General features: G+C 47.6%; 1 protein-coding gene across 1 annotated transcript in view; it reads left to right on the forward strand.

Moving 5' to 3' along the window:
• Positions 1-25,544, forward strand: part of LOC146200462 (uncharacterized) — a 142,115-nt gene that overhangs the window by 66,228 nt on the left and 50,343 nt on the right. Inside the window, exons 6-8 of the mRNA XM_084592372.1 lie at positions 17,044-17,238; positions 17,535-17,768; positions 17,845-18,054. Coding sequence (XP_084448498.1) covers positions 17,044-17,238; positions 17,535-17,768; positions 17,845-18,054 — 639 coding nt within the window. The remainder of the gene's footprint in view (positions 1-17,043; positions 17,239-17,534; positions 17,769-17,844; positions 18,055-25,544) is intronic.

The raw sequence follows: 25,544 nt of genomic DNA on the forward strand, positions 1-25,544 counted from the left end.
ACGAGCAGTCGGGCTGGGAACCTTAAAAACATGTCCCGTCTCACAAAAATAGGCCGTCGAGCACGGAACCTTAAACATATGTTCCGTCTCTCAAAATACTCCCGAATTATTGCGGATTCGGATAACGAGGACTGCAACCCCGCACCTACTTCATGTGCTGTCTCCGGGGTGGCGTCTGTACCAGTCTCACTAAATATCACTCATCGCGGGACAGCCTAACCAGCAGTCCCCCCCCCCCCCCCACAAATTATGTCAATCATTATTGTTAACGCAGTGGAACTGTAGGGACTTCAGGAACCGCCAAAAACGCGCGAGTCTACGCCTCTACTTAGAAACATTCGAAACTCAGCCCCGCGTGGTCGCCCTCCAGGAGCCAGGAGCGGCGGCCAAATTAACAAACTACACGACGTTCCAGCGAGACCCCTCGTCCTGTCTGTACACAAATCATACAGGGCCACAGAAGTGGATCTGGACCTAACACTTCCCGATTCGTATGTCATGGGGACGATCTTATCCCTCCGCCGCTCAGATCCTCCCATGCACATACTGAACATATACTGCTCCCCCAAACTAAAGCGAATGACGTTCGCAGACATCTTTAGCCGTGCGCTGAAGACAGCGGGTCGAGGCCACCTCCTGATATTAGGTGACTTCAATTCCCCCAATCAGCTGTGGGGGTACCGTAAAGAGGAGGTGCGAGGATGCAAACTGGCGGAGCTTGTGTCCACACTGGGCCTCACCCTCCACACCGACCCTGTTTACCCAACACGCGTAGGTAACTCCGTGACACGGGACACGTGTCCGGATCTTGCCTTCACTCGCAACATACGACACGTAGACTGGGTTAACACCGAGGAAACCCTCGGCAGCAACCACTGCCTTCTTAATATCACGGTCTACACACGCCCCCTCAAGCATCCTACCACTCAAGCCCACATCCCTGATTGGACTACTTTCCGACAAAATTTTCCCACCACTACCAACACTACCATACCAGAGCAAGGGTACACCAACTGGTCCCGGTCACTGATGTCACACCTCCGCACACATGAAACGCAGATCCAGCTCAGAGGCAATAACGGACATGGATAATCACCTCATTCACCTCTGGGAAGCTCGCCGCAGCCTTACACGCCGCTGGCGTCGCCAAAAACACAACCGCAAACTTAAAGAACGTATTTGCCGATATCGCCCACCAGGCCGCCGATACGCGGCCCAGCTCGCTGACTCGAACTGGGTGGATCGTTGCAATACAGCGCCCCGACAAATGTCTAGCCGTAATACATGGAGGCTCTTCCGAGCTTTCCTCAATCCAACGCAGACCCGCACCGAAACCCAAAAATATTTACACCGAGCAATCCACTCCTTTAAAGGCAACACTATGTAGCTGGTACAATCGCTCCGGGACCGCTATTTGTGCACAGCTCAAGACCCCCGAGGATCGGTCTACTCCTACGCAGGCAAGGAGAACTCGGAGCTGAACAAACCTTTCCAGCTTTACGATCTTCGGGCCAGTCTGGTCAAAATGAAGAGAGGCACCGCGCCTGGTCGGGACAAGGTTACCGTCAAGCTTTGGGCGAACCTGCCTGACTCGACGAACCAGTGCCTACTCGAATACATTAACGCAATCTGTACAGGGGAAACCCCCTTACCCATCGATTGGAAAACGGCACTTGTGACGTTCATCTCGAAAGCTGGCAAACCAATAGACACAGATAACCTCCGCCCCATCTCTCTCACCTCCTGTGTGGGCAAACTAATGGAGACTATGGTGCGCGATCGGCTATCCGAGTATCTTGAACACAGGCACACTTCACGGACACCATGTTCGGATTTCGCCACACAGATCCGCACAGGATGTCTTTCTCCAACTTAACAGAGAAATTCTCAACCCATTCGAACGCCCCCACAATGACTGGGTTGTACTCGCTCTAGACTTAAAAGGCGCTTTCGATATCGTCACACAAGAGTCATACTCCCATCTAGGTGAAACACGCTGTGGCAGCAATACGTTAAATTATATAAGACAATTCCTTACAGACCGACAATCCTACATCAAAATACAAGACAAGGAGCACGGACGATTCATGCTCGGCCCGCGGGGCACACCTCAGGGCGCAGTTATCTCCCCGCTGCTTTTTAACACTGCCATGATGCATCTGCCGGCCCAGCTAGCTGAAGTCGAAGGTGTGCAGCACGCGCACTACGCCGATGACATCACCCTACGGGCAACGCAAGGCAGTGTGGCCGACATTGAAACCTACCTGCAAACAGCGGCGACCATAGTGGACCGCTATGCCCGGCGCTGTGGTCTTCAATGTTCCCCCCAGAAGTCACAGTTTGTGCATCTCCGCCCCTCTCTGAGAAATCTCACTCTCGCTTGCGAGCAGTCCCCATCACCAAAGACGCCCTGACACAACACTAGCCAAGCACCGCCAGATGGGGGACCAGGTGGGCCGCATGGTCCGTCGGGTGTCTGCGAAACGCGGGGGGTTGCGAAGTAAGGATGCCTTGCGGCTGGCAAACGCCTTAATAAACAGTCAAATCCTGTGTTCGACTCCTTACCTCCACTTGTGGAAGCACGAGGAGGATACCCTCGAGGTGACCTCCCGAAAAATTATGAAACATGCCCTCGACCTCTCAATCTCCACCTCTAACAGTTGGCTCATGGCCCTACGTGTGGTGAACATTTTCAGGGAGCTTCGGGAAGCACATTTGATGAACCAATATACCCGCCTCACAGAGACAGTGTAGGGTCGCCGCCTTCTTACCCGGCTGAACATTAAACATACACAGTTCACAGAGGAGGTGCTCCACATCCCAGAACTCTGGAGACGTGCACTCAGAGTGCGGCCTCTCCCTGCCAACATGTCACGAGAAGACCATAATAGGCGGCGCCTGGCGCGGGCGGGTGCCTTGTCCCGCCATTATAGCAACCAATCAGCGCTTACGTGGATGCCTCGGGCCCCCATCCGGGGGGCTGGTATACGGCCGCAGTCGTTCACAACGGGAACACAGTCGATTGCTTTACATTCAAGGCCAAATCTATAACACAAGCTGAAGAGGTAGCCATTGCACTCGCCGCCTAAGACAACACTTCTAAATACATCATCACCGACTCACGAGGGGCTTGCTGGAATGTCGCCCAAAGGTGGACCACCCCCTTAGCATATAGAATATTTTATAATTGCTGTCGGGACACGTACCCCGCGTGCCGATATCTCGTCTGGACTCCTAGCCACCTGGGTCTTGCAGGGAACGAGGCAGCTGACGCAGCCGCCCACGCGCTTTCTCTCCGGGCAGTTTCCTGTGGACTCGAATCGGCTGTGGACACCGGTTCCAATGCGGACTACACATTCAAAGATATTGTACTTTTTTATCAAAACTCGCATCGCAAGTACTCTAACCCCGACAAAGGGTTAGGAAAAGCAAACGAGAGGCTGCTCATGTGCCTCTCCACTAACACGATGCTGTGCCCGGCAGTACTTAAACATTTTGACTCCCAATTCACTGGCCAGTGCCAGTACGGAGGGGAGGTGGCTGGCACCTACCACATGGTATGGGCTTGCCAACGAAATCCATCCCTTCTTCCATCCTAACCCTTCCCGGAGGACTGGGAGGCACCCCTGCTCGGCTGCTGCGACCTACAGGCCCAAAGGATGGATGGATGGATGGAATATAGGAGCGTCCCCTTTGAAACGGGGTGGTAGCAGTAGCTATCCTGCTCATTGCTCCCTATATCTTAATTATTGATATAGATTGGTTACCTAAACCATCATTCTATTTCTAAAATTTTTTGTTTCTACATTACTAACATTATGTCACTTCTCTGCTTTTAAGCCACCAATGTTCCAGTCGCTTTTTGCTAGTTTCCACCGCCGGTTTATTCACCCGGCCACTGTTATCTCTAAACGCCAGAGCTTCAGGAATAGTTACTACGCCTGCATCAACTTCCAGGTGGATACCATGACATTCGAGTATAATATGGCCAATTGTTTCACTGGGGTTACCACATACAGCACATGCGTCATCTTCATTGTTAAATTTTTTTGTGTAGCTGCGTGTTCTAAGGCACCCTGATCTAGCTTCAAAAAGTAGGGCACTGCCTCTTGAGTTATCAGAGAAAGCTTCCTTCCTGATCTGTATTTTCCACTTTTGGTATAATTCCACACTCTGTTTCTTCTCCATCGAATTTATCCAATTTTTAGGTTCTGTGTTTTTCACCTGTTGCTTGATGCACTTTATTTCTCCGTCCCTGTGACTAGCACACTTACTAGTTAGTTTCCTTTTTCTTTTCCTCCATTGTGAGTCAACGCTTTATAAGTACAGGTATTTACATACTTTAGCTACCCATCTGTTATTGTCCAATTTCCTTAGGCATTCCTCATATAATATTTTACTCTGAGCTTCCCGTACTTTGAAAGCTGCCCAGCCCATATCTCCCTGTACCGCCTCATTTGTGGTTTTGCCGTGGACACCTAGTGCTAACCGTCCAAAGGCTCTCTGATTTATTTCTAATGTCGACTGTACCTCTGATTTTAGGCACAAAACCGCATTTCCGAAAGTAAGTCCGGGCGCCATGATTCCTTTCCAAGCACCCGTCAAAACCTCATTTGTGTTGTATCCCCACAATGCCCTATGCTTCATTATCCCGGCATTCCTTCGCCCTTTGGCCTTAAGTGATTGCTCATGCTTTCCAATGTATGCGAATCCTTCGTTTACTCATACCCCCAGATATTTGTATTCTGCTACTCTGGGTATTTCATGGCCTTGTATTTTAATATCCTGAACAGTTGTGCAGTTGAAAATCATCAGACCCGACTTAACTGCGCTAAAACTGAAGCCTAGAGCGTCCCCTTCGTCTCTGCAATACTTAACTAGAGTTTGCAATTCTTCCAGACTCTCAGCTGACAGCACATTATTGTCTGCGTACATCAAACCGGGGAGGCGTTGCTCTACCGCCTTTCCACCTAATCTATATGAGAGGTTAAAACCTAGGTTACTATCTTGTATCCTCCGTTCCAGGTTTATTATATAAAGCATGAACAGCAGCGGTGATAGAGGACAGCCTTGTCTTAATCCTTTGCATACTTTGACATCTTCCGCACATCTTATCCCTTCCCATGTAATTTCTACTGTGTTATCCCGGCATATTTCCCGTAGGAACTCTATTATCTCATAACCGATACCTCATAACCGAAGTGACATCTTCATCAGCGCAATGTGCGCGTAGTGCCGCATAAACCTTAATTCCACGTGGGAATTAAATCAGATTTACAGAGAAATAGACCTGTTAAATAAATTCATAGAGTGTTGCCTTCTGCACAACAGATAAGCAGATTGTACAGCCGCCGAAATCTTTAGCTGGCGTCGCGATGGCCGTCTTTTCTGTGCGCGTGCGCCTTAGGGCGGGTAAAAGCCAAGATCACAGTGTTAAGCCCGCATGCCGACGGCTGCTAAAAAACAAAGAATAGTTTTGAAGGTTTCGCTGCATTACCATAAATGTCAGGGAAACTCGGATGGGATAACTGTAACGCTAGCGCAAAAAAAAAAAAACGATCTACGAAAGCTGAGGGAAGAAAGTCAAATGGTGACCGCTACTACTGAGACGGTAACGCTTCAGTGTAATGAAAACTTAATATAGCTCTAGCCCGTACAACTGAACTCTCGTCCGCTGTACGCGACTCCATAAATTTTCCTTGCGCTCTATACACACAGACACACACACACATGCCTACACATATATATATAGTTTGGTTAGGTTTGTGAGGTTTAACGTCTCAAAGCAACTCAGGCTATGAGAGACGCCGTAGTGGAGGATTCCGGAAATTTCGACCACCTAGAGTTCTTTAACGTGCACTGACATCGCACAGCACACGGGCGCCTTGCTTTTCGCCTCTATTGAAAAGCATACACACACATATATATATATATATATATATATATATATATATATATATATATATATATATATATATGTGTGTGTGTATGCTTTTCAATAGAGGCGCATTGCATAAGCATACACACACACATATATATATATATATATATATATATATATATATATATATATATATATATATATATATATATATGTGTGTGTATGCTTTTCAATAGAGGCGAAAAGCAAGGCGCCCGAGTGCTGTGCGATGTATATATATATATATATATATATATATATATATTATGGGTGTGTTCGGGTAATAACGGTAATTGAGGTCCCATGACCATTTTTTGTTGCATAATAATTTTCTATATCATGTAAACATGCCTTGACACAAAGAAATGGGCTTTAGTTTGGCAAGAAACGGCGTAGCTTTCCCGGATTGATTAAAATCGTATATGACTAAAGGCGGAAAACGCCGTTTTTGTCATTTCAAAAAGTTGCAACTTTGGAGACCTGATGCTAGCGTAATAAACGTTTTGTGAACTGTTCTTTTTTACTCACTAAATCTATGCAACTTTTTATTTTATGGGAGTTATTAAAAACGTGTTTGTTATTGCAGGTTTTGCAGTACCAGTTATTGCAGTGCAAAATGTACGCAACCTGCAGTTTAGATGAACGGCGGTTTCGCTCCGTGTTGGTTCGACTTTTTTTTGGGCTACAGCTCTGTAAACAAGAATGCTCGTCATGTCGGCTCATTCGTGCTGCTGCTATAAACTAATATAGAACTCCACCTCAAGTATCATGCTGCAAAGCGTTTTGCTATATATCGTAATTATATGCGCACATAAGAAAAAATGGTTTTAACCATAGGGTAGTGCCAACTTTTCTCGTAAAGGACAAATGAAATAATATAGTTAAGAACTGGATTAAGTAGCAAAGCACCTCGCAACAAAAAAAAACTATGTGATAGAGAAAAGGTTCAACCATCACTTGCGTTCTTCCATAAAAATTGCTAGAAATAACGAATTTATTCCAGTTATGCAATCATGACAATGCCACCAAGAAGATGACTTTACAAGCATTGCATAGATATTGCATAAATTAAAATGTAACTAAATTCAGCAAATACTAAATCGAACTTTTGATGCCTATTTCTTAAGGGGAAGCAAAGCACTTCTATAGAAGTTTGTCGAATTAGATTCGGCAAACTTAAAGTATTCCTGCTTTACAGCGGCTTCCACAGCAACCGCGAACGGGAATAACGAGAATCTACTTTATATTTCGGTGGAGGCCAAAAGCAAGGCGTCCGTGTGCTGTGCGATGTCAGTGCACGTTAAAGAACCCCAGGTGGTCAAAATTTCCGGAGTCTTCCACTACGGCGTCTCTCATAGCCTGAGTTGCTTTGGGACGTTAAACCCCACAAACCTACCAACCAACCAACTTTATATTTAACTTTAATGCCCTGCGGGCCGGTATAAATGAGAGCCCTGGTATTCTTTCTCCACTTCAAAGTTCAGTTAAACCTTGAATTCCTGCCGCAAACTCACCTGCCAGTAAACCGAAGGAATGTCAGCCTCCCCCACCATACACGCAATGAAGGTCATACAATTCCTGTTTTTGTCGCCTGTGGTCTTACCTATTACTGTGCTTTCTTCCATGTGCCGTATTTTTTTTTTCTCGCACTCCTCACCTGCACTTCCTTTCACTCCCCGCCTGCACCTGCTTTTTACCCCACCCACCACTACAATGCCATTGTACGCCTCTGCGACACGTGTTTCTTTTTCCACTCTTCGCATATAGAACCTACCCGCATCGCTTGCATTCGCACTCCTGATGAAGGCCAGCTTATGGTCGAAACGTCGAGTCCCATAAAATGTTTCTTTAAATGAAGCTTACACTTCGCTCTCTCTCTCTCTCTCTCTCTCTCTCTCTCTCTATATATATATATATATATATATATATATATATATATATATATATATATATATATATATATATATATTGTAGTGTGGTAATCTTCATCGTTATTGCCACTGACCTGCATCGCGTGCTGGCGCTCTCGAGGACGAAGAAGTTGGTCGTTGTCTTCGTGATTCGGTACGCCTGACGCTCCGCTGCGAATTCATTCTGAGCAGCTGAATCCCTCTGCGTGGACTGAATAAACACGCCCCCCTGCAATTGGTGCAGGTGCTCCTGGGTACGTTCCCGTTCACCCTGGAACTAAGAAGCCGCACATTGCCATCTGCGTCCACCATGCCGGATGATACCGGCTCCACATCGCCACCCCTCCCAACCACGGTCCTCTGTTCTGGAGCTCTATGGCAGCGTGACCCATGCCTCTTCAGTGGCACAGCCGATCAAGACGTCGACGATTGGTTGTCGACGTACGAGCGTGTCAGTAGCTACAACAGATGGGACGACACTACCAAACTAAGTAGCGTAATCTTTTATCTGACTGAGGTGGCGAACCTCTGGTTTCGCAACTATGAGGCAGACCTGCCATCTTGGTCTGCATTTAAGAAGAATGTTTCGGAAGTGTTCGGCCGCCCTGCAGTTCGCAAGCTCCGAACAGAACAACGCTTGCGCGAGCGCACTCAGCATGCATAAGAGTCGTTCACCAGTTATATAGAAGACATCGTTGACCTCTGCAAGCGTGTCGACCCCCTAATGTCCGAAGCGGATAAGATCGAAAACATCCTAAAGGGCATCTCTCAGGACACGTGCCAGATGCTGTGGGTGAAAAATCCTGCCACGGTCAGTGACGTGATCAAACTTTGCCAGAGCTATGACGAGCTTCGTAAAAAGCGCGCTTCTACCCGGCGGTCTAGTGGTAGTGACGGCGCCATCTCTGCCCTAGCGCTGGGCGGTTCTACTCCATCAGAGGACAGCCCTTTGCTTCAACAAATCAAAGCGTTCGTTCGAGAAGAGGTCGCCCGCCAGCTATCACTGATCCCTCAGTTACAGGATACTGGCCGCCTTGTTCCTGACATGGCTCCGTCTTTGGCCCCTACCATACGGCTTGCCGTGCAAGATCCCATCGCTGATGTTCTTCCGCCCAGCTCCATGCTCCCGCCCAGCCCTGTGCTGCCGCCCAGCAACGTGCCAGCGCAAGTGATGGCACCACCACTGACTTACGCCCAAGTTGCGGCCAGGCCGTTAATGCCATCAGCATCTATTTCCTCCCAGTCCGCTCTTTCCAACCTTCCTTCGCCTTTGCCTGGGTCTGCATTCCATGTCCCTATTCCAAGGGTACGCCAACGATCTACGAACCCTTGGCGAACCGCCGACAACCAGCCAGTTTGCTAATCTTGCGGGCTGCCGGGCCATGTCGCGCGCCTTTGCCGCCAACGTCGTCCACCTTCTCGAGCTGACCTTTGGAACTACTCCTACGATACGGACCAGCCCTCGCCGAGAACTCCGCCCGGTTTCGACTTTGTATCTAGCGGCAATCAAACTTATGCCACTGGGCGATCACCTTCCCCTCGTCGCCGTTCCCCGTCCCCACTTCGACGTTCTACCGGCACTGTTGAGGGAAACTAACAGTCGCAGTTCCCGGGGCAAGAACTGCGCTTGGTTTGAACTCTTCAAGTCCTCGGTGTTCTCCCACTAACGTAATACAAGTGTTTGTCGACGGCGTCGCAATATTCGCTCTTGTCGACACGGGCGCAGCCGTATCCGTCATCATTGAAGCTCTTTGCCATCGTCTTCTTAAGGTGACCACCGCGCTTTCCGACTTTTCGCTTCGCACCGCCTCATCACAGCGCATTCATCCATTAGCGGCGTGCACGGCCCGTGTTCTCATCGAAGACGTCTTATACACCATCGAGTTTATTGTAGTCTCGCTGCTCACACGACATCAACCTGGGCTACGATTTCTTTTCCACTCATCATGCTGTTATTGACTGCGCCTGAGCGGAAGTTTTCTTTTTACCTCTTTATGATACCGTCTTGTGTGTGACGTCCCTACCCGGCCTGCAAAACTCCTCGTCGCCAATGACACAGACATTCCTCCATTTTCTGCTGCCCTGATTCCACTGTCCTGTGAAAGCGTTATTAGTTTGACTGTCTTCAGACCTTCCGACGCCGCTTCACACCATCCCTGCCTCCTGCTTCTATTTGCTGTCCTCAAGTTCGAAGATGGCCTTAGTGCAATGTACGTCTCAAATCCATTTTCGTGCCCGTCCGTCCTGCTACGCGGCGAGTTTCTCGGTCGTATTGAAGAACTTGATCCCGGGCTTGTAAATACTCTTCCTGCCACGCCTACTAGCTGTTAATGTTCTCAGCTCTTGCGATATAGTGACCGCTTCGACACCACCCGATGTTCTTTAACAAGCTATTGACGCTGATCTTCCACCCGCACAACGCGATCAGCTCGCTGCTCTTCTACAGAACTTCAATTCTACCTTCGACCTTCCTCACACTGCTCTGGGTCGCACGTCCGTTGTTACGCACACAATCGACACTGGTACAAACGCACCTCAACGACAGCGTCCTTATCGCGTGTCAGCCTCTGAGCGCAAAGTCATTGCTGATAACGTAGACGACATGCTTCGCCGGGGCGTCGCACAGCCATCTAACAGTCCATGGGCTTCTCCGGTTGTTTTGGTCACCAAGAAAGAAGGTTCCATCCGGTTTTGCGTTGATTACCGTAGGCTAAACAAGATCACTCGCAAAGATGCCTATCCTCTGCCGCGAATCGACGACGCCTTGGACTGTTTCCAGGGAGCCGAGTATTTCTCCTCATTGGATTTGTGCTCTGGCTACTGGCAGGTACCGATGGCTGATGATGACCGCTCGAAAACTGCCTTTATAACACCGGACGGCTTATGCGAGTTCAACGTTATGCCCTTTGGCCTTTTTAATGCCCCAGCAACTTTCGAGCGCCTGATGGACACTGTTCTTTGTGGACTCAAGTGGCAGACCTGTCTTCGTTATCTGGATGACATCGTAGTTTTTTCTACCGACCTTTCTTCTCACCTTCTCCGCCTAAAGCATGTCCTCACGTGTCTCGCCGACGCTGGGCTTCAGTTTAACTTAAAGAAGTGCCGCTTTGCCGCTCGAAAACTCACAATTCTAGGCCACGTAGTGTCTAAGGACGGCATTCTTCCTGATCCCACCAAACTTCGCGCAGTTGCAGAGTTTCCGAAGCCAACCTCCCTGAAGCAGCTCCGGAGCTTTATCGGGCTCTGCTCCTACTTTCGAAGCTTCAACTTGAACTTCGCCTCTATCATCGCTCCTCTGACCCAGCTCCTTGCCGGCAGCTCCGACCTTTCCTCCTAGACTCCAGCCTGCGACAAAGCCTTTAACACTTTACGCCGTCTTTCGGTTTCGCCTCCCATTCTACGCCACTTTAATCCGACTGCGCCTACGGAGATCCACACTGACGCCAGCGGTATTGGGCTTGGTGGCGTCCTTACCCAACGTAAGCCTGGTTTCAGCGATTATGTTGTGGCATACGCCAGCCGAACATTGACGAAAGCAGAGTCTAATTATTCAGTCACAGAAAGGGAGTGTTTGGCCATTATTTGGGCCATCGGGAAATTTCGTCCCTGTGTGTATGGCCGACCGTTTTATGTTATGACCGATCACCACGCTTTGTGCTGGCTCGCCTCTCTGAAAGACCCATGTGGTCGCCTTGCTCGCGCTCTCCATCTCCAGGAGTATGACATTCATGTCATTTATCGGTCAGGTCTGAAGCATACGGACGCGGATGCTCTTTCCCGCTCGCCATTGCCTAGAGATACCTCGTCTGACCACGTCTGTGCTTACGATTTGTCTACTATTACCACTATCGACATGGCTACCGAACAGCGGAATGACCCCTGGATAAGGGCATTTTTGGATTTTCTCTCAAGTCCTACTCCCGGTCATTCATCCAAAGCGCTCGTCGGGCAAGCCCACCACTTCTCCATTCGTGACGGTCTTCTCTATCGCCGCAATTATTTGCTTGATGGACGGAAGCGGCTTCTAGTTATCCCGCATCATCTCCGCGCCGAAATTTGTGCTGCGTATTATGAAGACCCACAATGTGCTCACGGTAGCGTAATTAAAACCTACACGCGCCTACGTCTGCGATTTTACTGGCGTGGAAGGTAGCGCTTTGTACGACATTTCGTGCGCGCTTGCGAATCTTGTCAACGCCGAAAAACTCCTCAGACGTCTGTTGCATCGTTGCAGCCGTTACCCTGTCCTGCTCGTCCGTTTGACCGCGTTGGCATAGATCTCTGTGGCCCCCTTCCTACTACTTTAACAAAACTTGAAGTTGGGCTAGATGGGGCATTGTAACTTGACTGAAGATAAAGCGCACGGGAAGACACACACAAGAGAAGTAGACACAGGACACGCGCTAACTCACATCTGGTTTATTGTAGCAATAACAGCAAATATATGCTGAAAAGGGGTCATGCGCAGTACTTAACAATCACATAAAGACAGAGAAAAATATAAGGAATATTACAAAACATGATCAAGGAATATCACAAAACCCGATCAAGAAAACTGATCTCTGCCTTCCAGAGCCGCACCGACGCATCGCTGACACACCTATCTCCCCTTTTCCCGATATGGAATGCCTCCAAAAGCTCACGCGCTGTCTTATCACGGCCTCTGCCCAGAATCTTAAGGTCAGCCAGTCGCGGCTCGCATGCACTGCAGTTCGCGCAATGCGCTGCCAAATTTGTCCCTCCACTCCTTAAAGCCCGCAAATGATCCCCTGCTCGATCATTAATAACGCGCCCGGTCTGGCCAATGTAGGCTTTCCCACAGGTCAGCGGGATCTCATATACGACCCCTATGCAGCAGTCGACAAACCGCTTAGCATGTTTTTTCTCACAACCGCTCGGTTTCCAACACGCGAAATGCGTGAGCAAAGCTCCGCCATCTTCTTCGGAGCGGGGAACACCACCGGCACGCCATGTCTGTTCGCCACTTTCTTCACGTAGTGCGCAACCTTATGCATATACGGTACCACAACAGGTTTAGCCGTATTTCTCACCGGAGCAGTTTTCTTCCCTAACATGGCTCGCTTGGTTTTCTGGAGCAGGGCTTCCGTCACTGACATAATGACCGCGCAGGGGTAACCAGCAGACAGCAACCGCTGTATTTGCCTATTAAAACTCGACTGCACAGCATGCGGGCACGACTTCGTGAGGGCAGACCCTAAGCATTGGATAGCGATAGCTCTTTTAACAGTTTTAGAATGTGCCGAAGAGTAGGGCAAAAGTTGTTTCTGTGCCCGCGGAGCGTACACCCAACAAACATGACCATTCCCTAAAGTAACGTTAATATCTAAAAACTGCAATGAACCCTGTGAAGGAAGTTCATGAGTGAAAACCAGACCTCTCCCATTCTGCCGAAAGTTGTCCAAAATCCCACCCACCGCGTCAGTGTACGTCGAGTTTGGTAGCTTGTTAGGAACAATTAGAAAATCATCCACGTACCGAAATACCTTTAGCACACCTTTCCCATTAAAGCTCTGCTCAAGGGCGCGGTCAACAAAAGCTAAAAACACATTACAATGAACCGGGGCACACCAAGAACCAATACATATCCCTTGTTTCTGGCGATACAATCTGTTCTCAAAAGAGATAAACGTAACACCAATATAAAACTCAAGCACACGTATAAAATTATCCACTGTTAGACCACTAGAGTTCTGAAATGAGTGGGGTTGTGCAATTTCAGAACTCTAGTGGTCTAACAGTGGGTAATTTTATATGTGTGCTTGAGTTTTATATTGGTGTTACGTTTATCTCTTTGAGAACAGATTTTATCGCCAGAAACAAGGGATATGTATTGGTTCTTGTGTTGCCCCGGTTCTTGTGTTGGCCCGGGTAACCAGCAGACAGCGGTTGCTGTCTGCTGGTTACCCCTGCGCGGTCATTATGTGAGTGACGGAAGCCCTGCTCCGGAAAACCAAGCGAGCCATGTTTGGGAAGAAAACTGCTCCGGTGAGAAATACGGCTAAACCTGTTGTGGTACCGTATATGCATAAAGTTGCGTACCACGTGAAGAAAGTGGCGAACAGACATGGCGTGCCGGTGGTGTTCTCCGCTCCGTGCTCTCGCGTTTCGCGTGTTGGAAAACCGAGCGGTTGTGAGAAAAAACATGCTAAGCGGTTTGTCGACTGCTGCATGGGGGTCGTATATGAGATCCCGCTGACCTGTGGGAAGGCCTACATTGGCCAGACGGGGCGCTGTATTAATGATCGAGCAGGGGATCATTTGCGGGCTTTAAGGAGTGGAAAGACAAATTTGGCAGCGCATTGCGCGAACTGCACTGCGTGCGAGCCGCGACTGGCTGACATTAAGATTCTGGGCAGAGGCCGTGATAAGACAGCGCGTGAGCCTTTGGAGGCATTCCATATCGGGAAAAGGGGAGATAGGTGTGTCAGCGATACGTCGGTGCGGCTCTGGAAGGCAGAGATCAGTTTTCTTGATCGGGTTTTGTGATATTCCTTGATCATGTTTTGTAATATTCCTTATATTTTTTCTCTGTCTTTATGTGATTGTTATGTACTGCGCATGACCCCTTTTTAGCATATATTTGCTGTTATTGCTGCAATAAACCAGATGTGAGTTAGCGCGTGTCCTGTGTCTTCTTCTCTTGTGTGTGTCTTCCCGTGCGCTTTATCTTCAGTCAAGTTCCTACTACTGCCGCTGGAAACCGGTGGATTATCGTGGCAGTAGATTATCTTACTCGCTACACTTAAACATCACCGTTACCTTCTGCCTCAGCAAGAGACGTTGCTTTGTTCCTTCTCCACAACTTCATTCTTCGCCACGGCACTCCGAAGGAGCATCTCAGGGACCGCGGACGCGTTTTCTTGTCCGACGCTCTTGAGGCCCTACTGAAAGAATGCCGCATCATTCATCGCACCGCTACTTCTTACCACCCTCAGACGAATGGCCTGACAGAGCGTTTCAACCGTACTCTGAGTGACATGCTGGCCATGTACGTTAACGACGCTCATTTCAACTGGGACCAGGTTCTTCCCTTCGTAACCTACGCTTATAACACTGCGATACAAACCACCACTGGATTCTCTCCCTTCTTCTTTACGGGCGCTAGCCAACCTGCACAATGGACGCGCTTTTGCCCTACCGCACTGAAGTTTCTGAATCAACGCCACTCTCGGACGCCGCCCAGTACGCAGAAGAATGCCGCCAGCTAGCTCGCTCGCTTACAAAGGAAAACCAGTGGCAACAAAAACACCATCGTGAAACTGGCGAGGCTCCTTCTTATGCACCCAACTCCTTGGTGTGGCTCTGGGTTCCTGCCACAACCGCCGGACTTTCAAAGAAGCTTCTTGCTCAGTATCACGGTCCATACGGATTCCTTCAAAAAACATCTCCTGTCAACTACGTAGTTGAGCCCGTTACGACCTCTGCGGAGTTGCGTCGCCGTGGACGCGAAATAGTTCATGTGGACCGAATCAAGCCATATTTCGATCCGTCTGTCCTTTCGGCTCCATGAGTCGCCAGGATGGCTCCTTCTTTACCCGGGGGGAAACTGTAGTGCGGTAATCTTCATCGTCATTGCCACTGACATGCATCGCGTGCTGGCGCTCTCGAGGACGAAGAAGTTGGTCGTTGTCTTCGTGACTCGGTACGCCTGACACTCCGCTGCGACTTCATCCTGAGCATCTGAATCCCTCTGTGTGGACTGAATAAACACACCCCCTACAATATATATATATATATATATATATATATATATATATATATATATATATATATATATATATATATATATATATATATATATAAATGTCCCCGTGCTACCTGATCAGACAGCGAATGTTGTTGCATTAATTCGATGCAGTAAGCACTCCAAGCGGCAAAGGGAGCGAACCGAGGCTGCTCGGAACACGACAGGCGTCTTGAGGAGAATAACAAGTAACTTTCAGTGTTCCGTTGAAAAGGAATTCGGCGAGACGGCGTTCGTGCAGTCATGTACCCGCACAACCATCTGGCACGTTTTCGAATGACAATTCGAAAAAGTGGCAGATGGCCTCCGAGCGCTGGCTCAGATATATCGCATCCTTCGAAAATGGGCACACTAAAAAGCAATTAGTTTCTCAATGAGCACGCACAGTCCTCACCTTGCTGTGAAGCTTTACCACGAACAGCACAACAAAATACCTACACAGATAACCCACTTAGCACGGAGACGCTCGCAAAAGGCCGCACACAACGTTGAACAGCAGCCGCTGACCCTGCCACTTCACATGTATAGAAACTTCGCTTTGAACTTCAGGCAATTACCAAGCGGGTGCTAGATGACCGAGCGAGGTCAAAAAAAAAAAGTTAAAGTATTATTACAAACGTCGCACCTTTTTATTATATCTACTTTCTAGTTGTTTGGTTTAATATAATGTTTTGTTCTCTATTATTTGGTATCACACTTCGCGGAGCCCTTGGCATTGTTCATCTTCATCACTAGTGTTGATTACATTGGCAATAGGTTGTTGCATGCATTTTCTTCCTATTAATGCATGCTATAGCATTGAGCTTGCCTAGCTCTTGTTCAATATTGCTTGCTGTGCTAAATGCGTAAGGTATATGCGCACAACAATCCGAGCTGCCACCTGCTTTTCAGTAAGCCCAAGCTAAGATCAGCCTTGTTCACAGTGGGTTATACCTAAAAATAAATTATTTTGGGAGATGCGCCAAAATTTTTCTTTACTGAGTATAGTAACAGTCGAGCCATTTTTTAGCTCGTCTTGAGGCCCTAAAATCCATAACAATGTGGCTTCCTTTCTGCATAACAATGCGCAACGATTGGCATCAAGGACAACCAAATAATTGGCCCAGTAATCCCTTCATGAAAGCAAATGTTGCTCGCAGCAGGTATCATTGCTCGACATGCTCTCACTATAGAATCATGTTTTGTATAAAATTAACTGTAAGTGCTGTATTTTATTAGAATAACTCAACCACTGTATTTATCCTCGACTAATATCTTAAGGCGAAAACCCCTTTTCTAATTGAATATGTACAACTGTGGTCTAACGAACAGTATGGTCACTCTAATCTTTAAGAAAGCTGTGCAGTCTGCGCTCGTGCCCTCTAAGACATATTGTGCTAGGCTGAAAATTGTGAGAACAGAATGGCAAAAAAGCCAGCAGTGTTGGAACTGCGCCATGGTGTACGCAGGGCGAACCTCGCACAGTGCTCTTTGTTCTCCACGGCCGGGATTTCAAGTGGTCCCGCGAATACAACGCAGCCGCCCTGTGTGCGCTCGGAGACATGGTGGTCGTGGTGCCCAACTATAGGCTTCATTTGCTTGGGTTCCTCGGCAACGGCACCGACCGTGCTCCTGGGAACCTGGCGCTATTCGATCAGATACAGGTCAGAATAACGCGGCATACTCTATCGAAATAATCATGAAAAGAACGTTCCTCAGAAATTTTCATTGGCACTGAGAAGTCTAGGAACGTTCGCAGGTGTTTCAAGTACTTTACGGTACGTTGTGTGCTTCTTTGTGTAGAGTATTATTCTCCTCGATTCAACTAAACTCTCTTAGCATGTACCAACCGACCTATTTTTCTATTATAACTTTGTAGTATAAATGGTAATGCCGGATAACTCCTAAGGGGGCTTCCTTTTACCAACGCGATGCTTTCGCATTCATATTTGAAATGCAGGCGCTGAGGTGGACGGTGGATAACGCGGAGCAGTTCGGTGGGAACCGCTCATCCATCGTCATCTTGGGCCACGGTGCCGGCGCGCTGTCGCTAGGCCTGCACCTTATCTCACCCGTCGGGGACCAGGATCTGTGGCCCATCTCACGGCTGGCTTTCATGAGCGGCTCGCCACTACAGCCCTTGGTCACGAATAGCGAGGTATCCGTGGTCGCTGCCTCACTAGGCTGCAATGAGGTGCGTTCAGTACGGCACTGCTGTCGCTGCACGAGATCACTGGGCATTTGTGACATGTTTTTTGCGTGTTTCGCAGTCACGGCTGGACGACAGTGGAGAGTTGCAGTGGGCGTGCCTACTGAAGCAGCCGGCCAGCGAGTTTGTGACTGCGCGCGCCTACGGCAGCCTCGTTGCGGGGCCTTCTTTCGACTCCGACTACCTCCCGCAGAGGTGGCCGCTGCGCAGCGAACGGCTGATCAGGAAGCAAGTCTTGATCGGAAACACAGTCAGCGAAGGACTTGTGGAGGCAAGTTCATAACGAAAGACTCAACTTAAAAATAAGCCGGCGCACATTGACGTACCCTCAACCCTCATACGATGCAGGCTAGTAGGCTTGCAGCAATGCCTGAATATTCCGCCCACTCAACGCAACGATTCATATATCCCGCCAAACTCAAAACTCAGAATATTAGCCAAGTTAAACGCGGAAATCTTCTGAAGGATCAGTCACTACTTGCAGTGATTCACGCCGCGGTGGCCTCAGAAATGCGACATGGCATACTTCTAGGCACAGTACGCATGTACAACTCCTTATAGAACGTATACAGGGCAGGTATCTCTATATTGTTGCCACGGAGCGACCGCCTCGTTGCATCGCATAGACATCTGCCTTTCATATTTCACAGTTAGTTAAGTGAACTAGCCTACCGGTCGAATAACAGTACCTGCGATTTTACTTCATACGAATCAGTAAAACTGTGTCGTGTGAAGCACAAGTCATTTTTTATATCACCGCTTCGGTTTTGTTTGCTTGCTTTCCTTCTACTGCTCCTATATGGTGATCGTGAACAATGCTCAGGTAAAGACAACTCATAATGACATCAGGCTTTTCACCAACAAAGCAACCACCAACCAAGTCGGCATTGCTTTTCCTGCTATCGTCAAACTCTGTGTGTCGTATACTACAGCTTCCACTATCGCTACCACTACCAGAACACAGTTTGAATCTATAAATTCAGATTTTATTGAGTTTGAAAAAAATCAAAGGAACCAATTTGCATTTTTTCAGTTTATGCGAATACTTCAAAGTAAACTGGTCAGACATCAAACCGAAAACACCGGAAGTTTTCTGGTGGGATCAGAAAACTGTCTATCGTCAATAGCATCTCGCACACATTTATCATACATGCCCATTGAATTCTGGAATGCACTGACAAAAAAGCCATGACCTAGAAGTGAGCAAACAATTTCGTTTCCTACACGTAAACAAGTAAATTTAAAATATTCTTTCAAGAGAAGATTTTATTATTTTCTGCCACAATATATGGCAAGGATGAATAAAACTGGGTGCGAGTCTCGGCTATCTATCCTCTCGAGGACGTCAGCACAAGACGTCTCAAGCTCGTGGTGAGTTCAGCCGGTATCAGCACTATTGCGTCGTTGATATACGACTTTAATAAAATTCCTGGAAACATTGCGTACTCGAGAGAGTCGGAGATACTGGCATTCCGCAATTAAGAGGATGCAAGAGAATCCTGAGGGCATCGAAGAGTTGGATTGGTGGACACGCGTACTCGTGCGGCATCCACCATGCGATGCGCTGGAGAAGCTAGGAGGTGATGCGGATTGGATGGTTTACTACTTCAGCGAAAGATGTGACGGACGAGCGGGAGTTAAAAGCTAAGGAATACGCCTTGAAACGCAAGGAATAGAAGAACCAAAGGGTTGCCCACTTATTCCCCACACAGGATCAGCGAACACATCAGAAGGGTTGCTTCCGCCCAGCCTGCCCACATGGGGGCACCACAGAGGTTTGACAGTTTGTGCAGAATGGGTCTGCAGCTCGTGTTCCTAGCACAATTCGCGCGTGGCCGTTGGAATCACTTGTTTTCTTTTCTGCCTTATTTTTTCCTTCCGCAGCTATAGTACAGTGGTTATGGCACCTAACTGCAGAGGTGATGATCGTGGAAACATTTATTTGTGGCTAATTACAGCAGAGTGAAAATTCGAGGAGGGCTCCTATCAATGAGCGAGGACATAAGTATGGTGTCGGCAGCCACCCGCTGTAGCCGCTCATAGACAAAACTCGAAAGGCGCCGGATTGTTGTCAATGTTAGCACGCATTATACCCCTCATTTCGTCGAAATAGTTATGAACCTTTAGGTACTGCTGATCCTTATAGCCCGTGACCCTGCCTGGTTCGAAACCTGAAATACCATTTTTTACTTTGAGGGTTGAGAAGTTGCTCGCCCGCTGGCCCCAGCTTGCTGCATTGTTCGAATAAACGGTGTATCTGCGTGCATTTCTCATATCGATCTTCTAGTTCATGCATCCTCACAGTCCTTTCATACCATCTGCCATGGCAGCGAATAAACAAGAACAAAGAGAAGCCGAAAATAATGACGCGTAATCGACGAATCTTCCGCAGATTGCACTGAAAATGCAACTAATGCGTCAAGACGAAAGGAACGTCGTGGCCTTCATCAAGGACGAGATGGATTCTATCGGTCTGATGGTTTCGAATGGACCCGGCAACATGTCTGCGAATGCCACCAGCTGCAGTGACCCGAAATGCCTCGAGGATGTTAAGGTCCGTGCCTGAGGTTTCCACTTCGGTTTCACAGCACTTAACGAATTTACTACCCCCGCCGAGATGGCGCACTGGTTACGGCACTCGACTACTGTTTCTATGGACGTGGTATAGAATCCCGGCCTCGGCGGCCGCTTTTCGCTGGCGGCGAAAAGCAACGCGCCTGTGTGCTGTGCGTTGTCAGTGCACGTTAAAGAACCCCAGGTGGTCGAAATTCCCGGAGTCCTTCACTATGGCGTCTCTCATAGCCTGAGTCGCTTTGGGACGTTAAACCCTACAAACCAACCAACCAGCCTTAGTCTAAACAGAAGCAGAGCGTCACATCTCCGGCGAAGACTGGTAAGGTAAGTGATTCAACTGCAGAGTCAGTTCGAAGAATTCAAAGATGACGAGAGGGAAATTCACACGGACACAGGCCTTCAAGACAGGGAATGATGTTAACGCATTCAGATCACATATGGTCGAATAGGCTAAACCAGTGTCGTGAGCTCGCCGCATTGGATAATTCTTTCAGAGCATGTTGCAAAGAATGTAGTGGGTGCCGTGTTATTGTTATTCCCTGAAACAGGATACATGTGTGTCAGTTCAGCCTTTTACAGAATATATTTGACCCGCAGTCAATTATTGGCTCTACTGCGAGCGTCATACGGATGCTAGAGCCGTGGAATGACTTAAGTGGCACCCGACTCCAGATTTGTCCTCCAGATCATTACATCGCAGTCTTACTACGCAAGGTTAAACTGAACTAAAAATGTGAACTTGACTACGGGTTGAATATGTCGTTCTCAGACAAAATAATGTTTGCAGAGAGAGAAAGAGAGAAGAAGCTTTATTTATACAAAGTAATTACGCGCGTGGTTCACTCAGGTCCAAGAAATAATTGGCGAGAGCCCTGCGGAATCTGCAGTGGAGAAATGCGGAAGTCTCGGCATTGCTGCTGCACACGGTACATCGTGCACCCTTGCCAAGCACAACCAGCGTTCCTTTAAGCGCATCAAAGTTCACCGGCGTTTATAACTGATTTACAGGAAAAGAAAGACGCCATAACTGTCATTCGTGGATTCTCGCTGACGTCATGCAGACAAATTGCACCACCGAGAGATTTTCACCATCAGCCTAGAAGGAGGATAAACTCTATAGGCAACGGGCGAACGTAACTCCGGCGCGTATACGGAAGCGCCGCTCGCGGCGAGGAGTGCGCGCGTTGCAGGATACGCTCACCGGCCGCACGTGGGAAACTGCTGCAATCTGTTTGCTGCGAGGTTGCTACTGCATTTGCAGTTAGCAACGACATCCGATTTGAAACATAAATCGTGGCGTTGTCGACTCCGCAGGCACTAACATATAATATTTCTTCATGAACCGTGTTTGACAGCTTACACTAGTCATTTGATTGCTGCTGATCTTGCGGCAAACGTTCGTTACCTCATGCTTAATACAGCGCTTTTTGGTTTCCGGAGAATGGATGTTATAGATGCAGCATACGCACCATCGATCTAAATGTTCTCCCTAGACGTCACTTGAGAATAGGGATCAATCATTTTGTTCTCGTTTCGAACGTAATTGAAGGGGCCCATCCTATGTGTTATAAAACCCACACTCAAACCAATTGCTAGGGATCACTACATTATTAAAAACCTTTTAGAAAAGAAAATTGTTCATGCATTTCTACCTCGCTCTCCGTCTACCACCACACGGACGTTTGTTGTACCTGTCGTGGTTCGTTCCCATTCGATTGCAAATAAATGCCGATTTCGTAAACAACGGCAAGCTGGGCAGAGTGCGGCAGAACTATATAGTCGCACGTGATCTAAATTAACAGCCAGCTGGCAAACTTATGGGGTACGCCGGGAGAGTGCGAAAAAAGAAATAGTTTACGACGGGTTTCCAAATATGCATGCTTATTGCTTGTTTAGGTCCTATCAAAGGATTATCACTCGTCTCCTTCAAGGTGAAAATACATTCAGGGGTGGAAATGTATGAAGGATAAGCTATTACAGCCTTTGTTCAGCTGGAATCGGCTGTGCGCCAACTTGGAATATTTTATTTTAGCTAAGCCAGATGTGAAGTAGCAGCTGTTTTTTTTTTCATTTATATGCTATTATTCTTATATGTTCAACAATTCCTCCAGTGAACATTTTCTTTACCTGCCTAAACTCACCAGATTTGGCTGGTTTATCATCGCAATTTCGTGTCTTGAATGAATAGCGCGAAAGCTGCACCATGTTCACGTATTTTAGTGCACTAGGCTAGACAAAACACACAAATCCGACCACTAATCTTGCGTGAAGCTGAGAACAGCGGGAAAAACGCTATCGGAAATGAGTGGATTCAAATATAGTAATTTCTCGTAGGAAGCGGATAAGAATTCCCGTATCTAGCACCACAGCTGAGCACCTCGCATGCACAGTGCAACATACTCTCGTGCGTTCATTGCACATCGTCGTCTCCATCAACTTCCATCTGTGCCGAAAAGCACTCACTCGGGCTACCGAATCAGTTTAATTTCGTTAAAATCGTACCAATTATGTTGTTCTTGCTGTCCTGCACACAGCCTCAGGACGTCGGGAGTACTGTGGTGTCCTCACAATAAAATCCTAGAATTATCGTGCTATAAATATGCTGAAAATTATTGCATGACGGCTTTTGCGACCAGGTACTCGGCGCAGCTTGATTTCGTTTCCTCAATGGGACCATCCCAGAGTTTCCAACTGAGCAGCGACGCAATTTAGGTTTATCCGAAATCACTGTTTAAACTATTTACAGGTGACTATGCATAAGGAGTTCGAGTACTCCACCGTTGAGACGTCGAAGTTAGGCCGCGTCGCCAAACGATAACAACCGGCGTACGCGTTAGGGCGCTGGACGTACTAACCATGCGAAAACCTTTTAAAAGCACCCAGAACTGTGAACCCATTTATTACTGGGGTTTTTAAGAGGACGCGCGGCTGCGCTAATCATTGGAGGCCTGCAGTTTGCTGTGTTAATTTCCAGAGGAGCCAAACCCCTTACAAAAATGAGTGTGTAAAGTATGTGTTCCAGTTGTTTACTTACGTAAAGTCAATCAATAAATGTCTCACAAAAAGGACACACAAATGTTGTTGATATCCAGTCCACACCTATCAAATAGTGGCACTCCGAATTGTTGACTGGGTGTACTGATGTAGTTGACTGACAAATTGTATTGAAGTTGTTGACTTAGCACAGGTTGTCAACACAGCACTAATTCTGTTCAAGTTGTTGACTGAGTGTGTTGCTGTTGTGGAGTTTACAAGTTGTATCATAGTTGTTGACGGCGCACAAAACGTCAACATTGCTGTAAAAGCATCCTACGTCAGCTATATACAGTAGTAACCAAGTGATTTAATTTATTGAGGCAGTTCTGATCAGTTATCTTTTAATAAATGTCTGACCAGAACATTTATTAGAATAATGTGAGATTATTTGAACATAACCACAAAAGTCTCATTGCAGAGTCAGAAAACCACACACTGCACCGCCATACCAATATACCAGCAACTACGGGATTACTGCCGTTGTCAGATGGGAAGGGGGATTGACAAACGCAAGTGTCGCGTGACGCGACAGTTATGAACCGTCCGTGAATGCGTTCCTTGGTTCAGGAGCCACAGTTCCAATCTTGTGGTGAAGCCTGACTCCCACCACACGAACCACATTACCCGGAACAATTGTCTACCGAGTTTGGTTCGAAAGTATAACGCTATGTTTTGTGGTATACAAATTAAATTACATTTAAATACAACCTACACAATGAATACTTCGAAGTACTAATTAAACCGTAAACATATCAAATTAGCGACCGAATCGTGGACAGCCGAAACCCCTCAAACAAATCCGATTTTGATTTGGGACGTTTACTAAGGGGGACATAAATATGTAACAGGCAGCCGTAAACTAACGGGAGCGCTACCAAACGATTTCTCGTGATGAGATCTATCGCAAACGATGCATCGTATATGTCAATCACGTGATCATAATTTCTCCGCTAGGCGGCGCTAGAATGCGTTGCATGAGCAATCACTTAAGGTCAAAGGGCGAAGAAATGCAGGGATAATGAAGCATAAGGCATTGTGGGGATACAATAGATATGAGGTTTTGAGGGGTATTTGGAAAGGAATTATGGTGCCCGGACTTACTTTCGGAAATGCGGTTTTGTGCTTAAAATCAGAGTTACAGTCGGCATTAGAAATAAATCAGAGATCCGTTGGACGATTAGCACTAGGTGCCCACGGCAAAACTACAAATGAGGCGGTACAGGGAGATATGGGCAGGGCACCTTTCAAAGTACGTGAAGTTCAGAGTAAAATATTATATGAGGAACGCCTGAAGAAATTGGACAGTAACAGATGGGCAGCCAAAGTATTTAAATACCTTTACTTAAAAAGCGTTGACTCACAATAAAGGAAAAGAACTAGGAAACTAACTAATAAGTATGCTAGTCACAAGGCCGGAGAAATTAAGAGCATTAGGCAACAGGTGATAAACACAAAAGGTAAAAATTGGATAAATTCGATCGGAAAGAAACAGAGTGTGGAATTATACCGAAAGTGGAAAATGCAGATCAGGAAGACAAGTTTCTTTGATAACTCATGAGGCAGTGCCCTACTTTTTGAAGGTAGGTCAGGATGCCTTAGAACACGCAGCTACAAAAAGAAATTTAACAATGGAGATTACGCATGTGCTGTATGTGGTAACTCTAGTGAAACAATTGACCATATTATACTCGAATGCAATGGTATCCATCCGGAAGTTGATGCAGGCGCAATCACTGTTCCTGAAGCTCTGGGGTTTAGAGATACCAGTGGCCGTGTGAATAAACCGGCGGTCGAAACTAGCAAAACGACTGGAAGATTCGTGGCTTAAAAGCAGAGAAGTCCATCCATCCATCCATCCTTCCACCCACCCACCCACCCACCCACCCACCCACCCATCCATCCATCCATCCATCCATCCATCCATCCATCCACCCACCCACCCACCCACCCATCCATCCATCCATCCACCCACCCACCCACCCATCCATCCGTCCACCCACCCACCCACCCACCCACCCATCCATCCATCCATCCATCCATCCATCCATCCATCCATCCATCCATCCATCCATCCATCCATCCATCCATCCATCCATCCATCCATTCATCAATCCATCCATGAGTATATAGAGCTGTCTTCTCAGGAGCTAA

The sequence above is a fragment of the Amblyomma maculatum genome, chromosome 2 (assembly GCF_055883805.1).
Source record: "Amblyomma maculatum isolate TAMU_Amacu chromosome 2, ASM5588380v1, whole genome shotgun sequence".
Classification (NCBI taxonomy): domain Eukaryota; kingdom Metazoa; phylum Arthropoda; class Arachnida; order Ixodida; family Ixodidae; genus Amblyomma; species Amblyomma maculatum.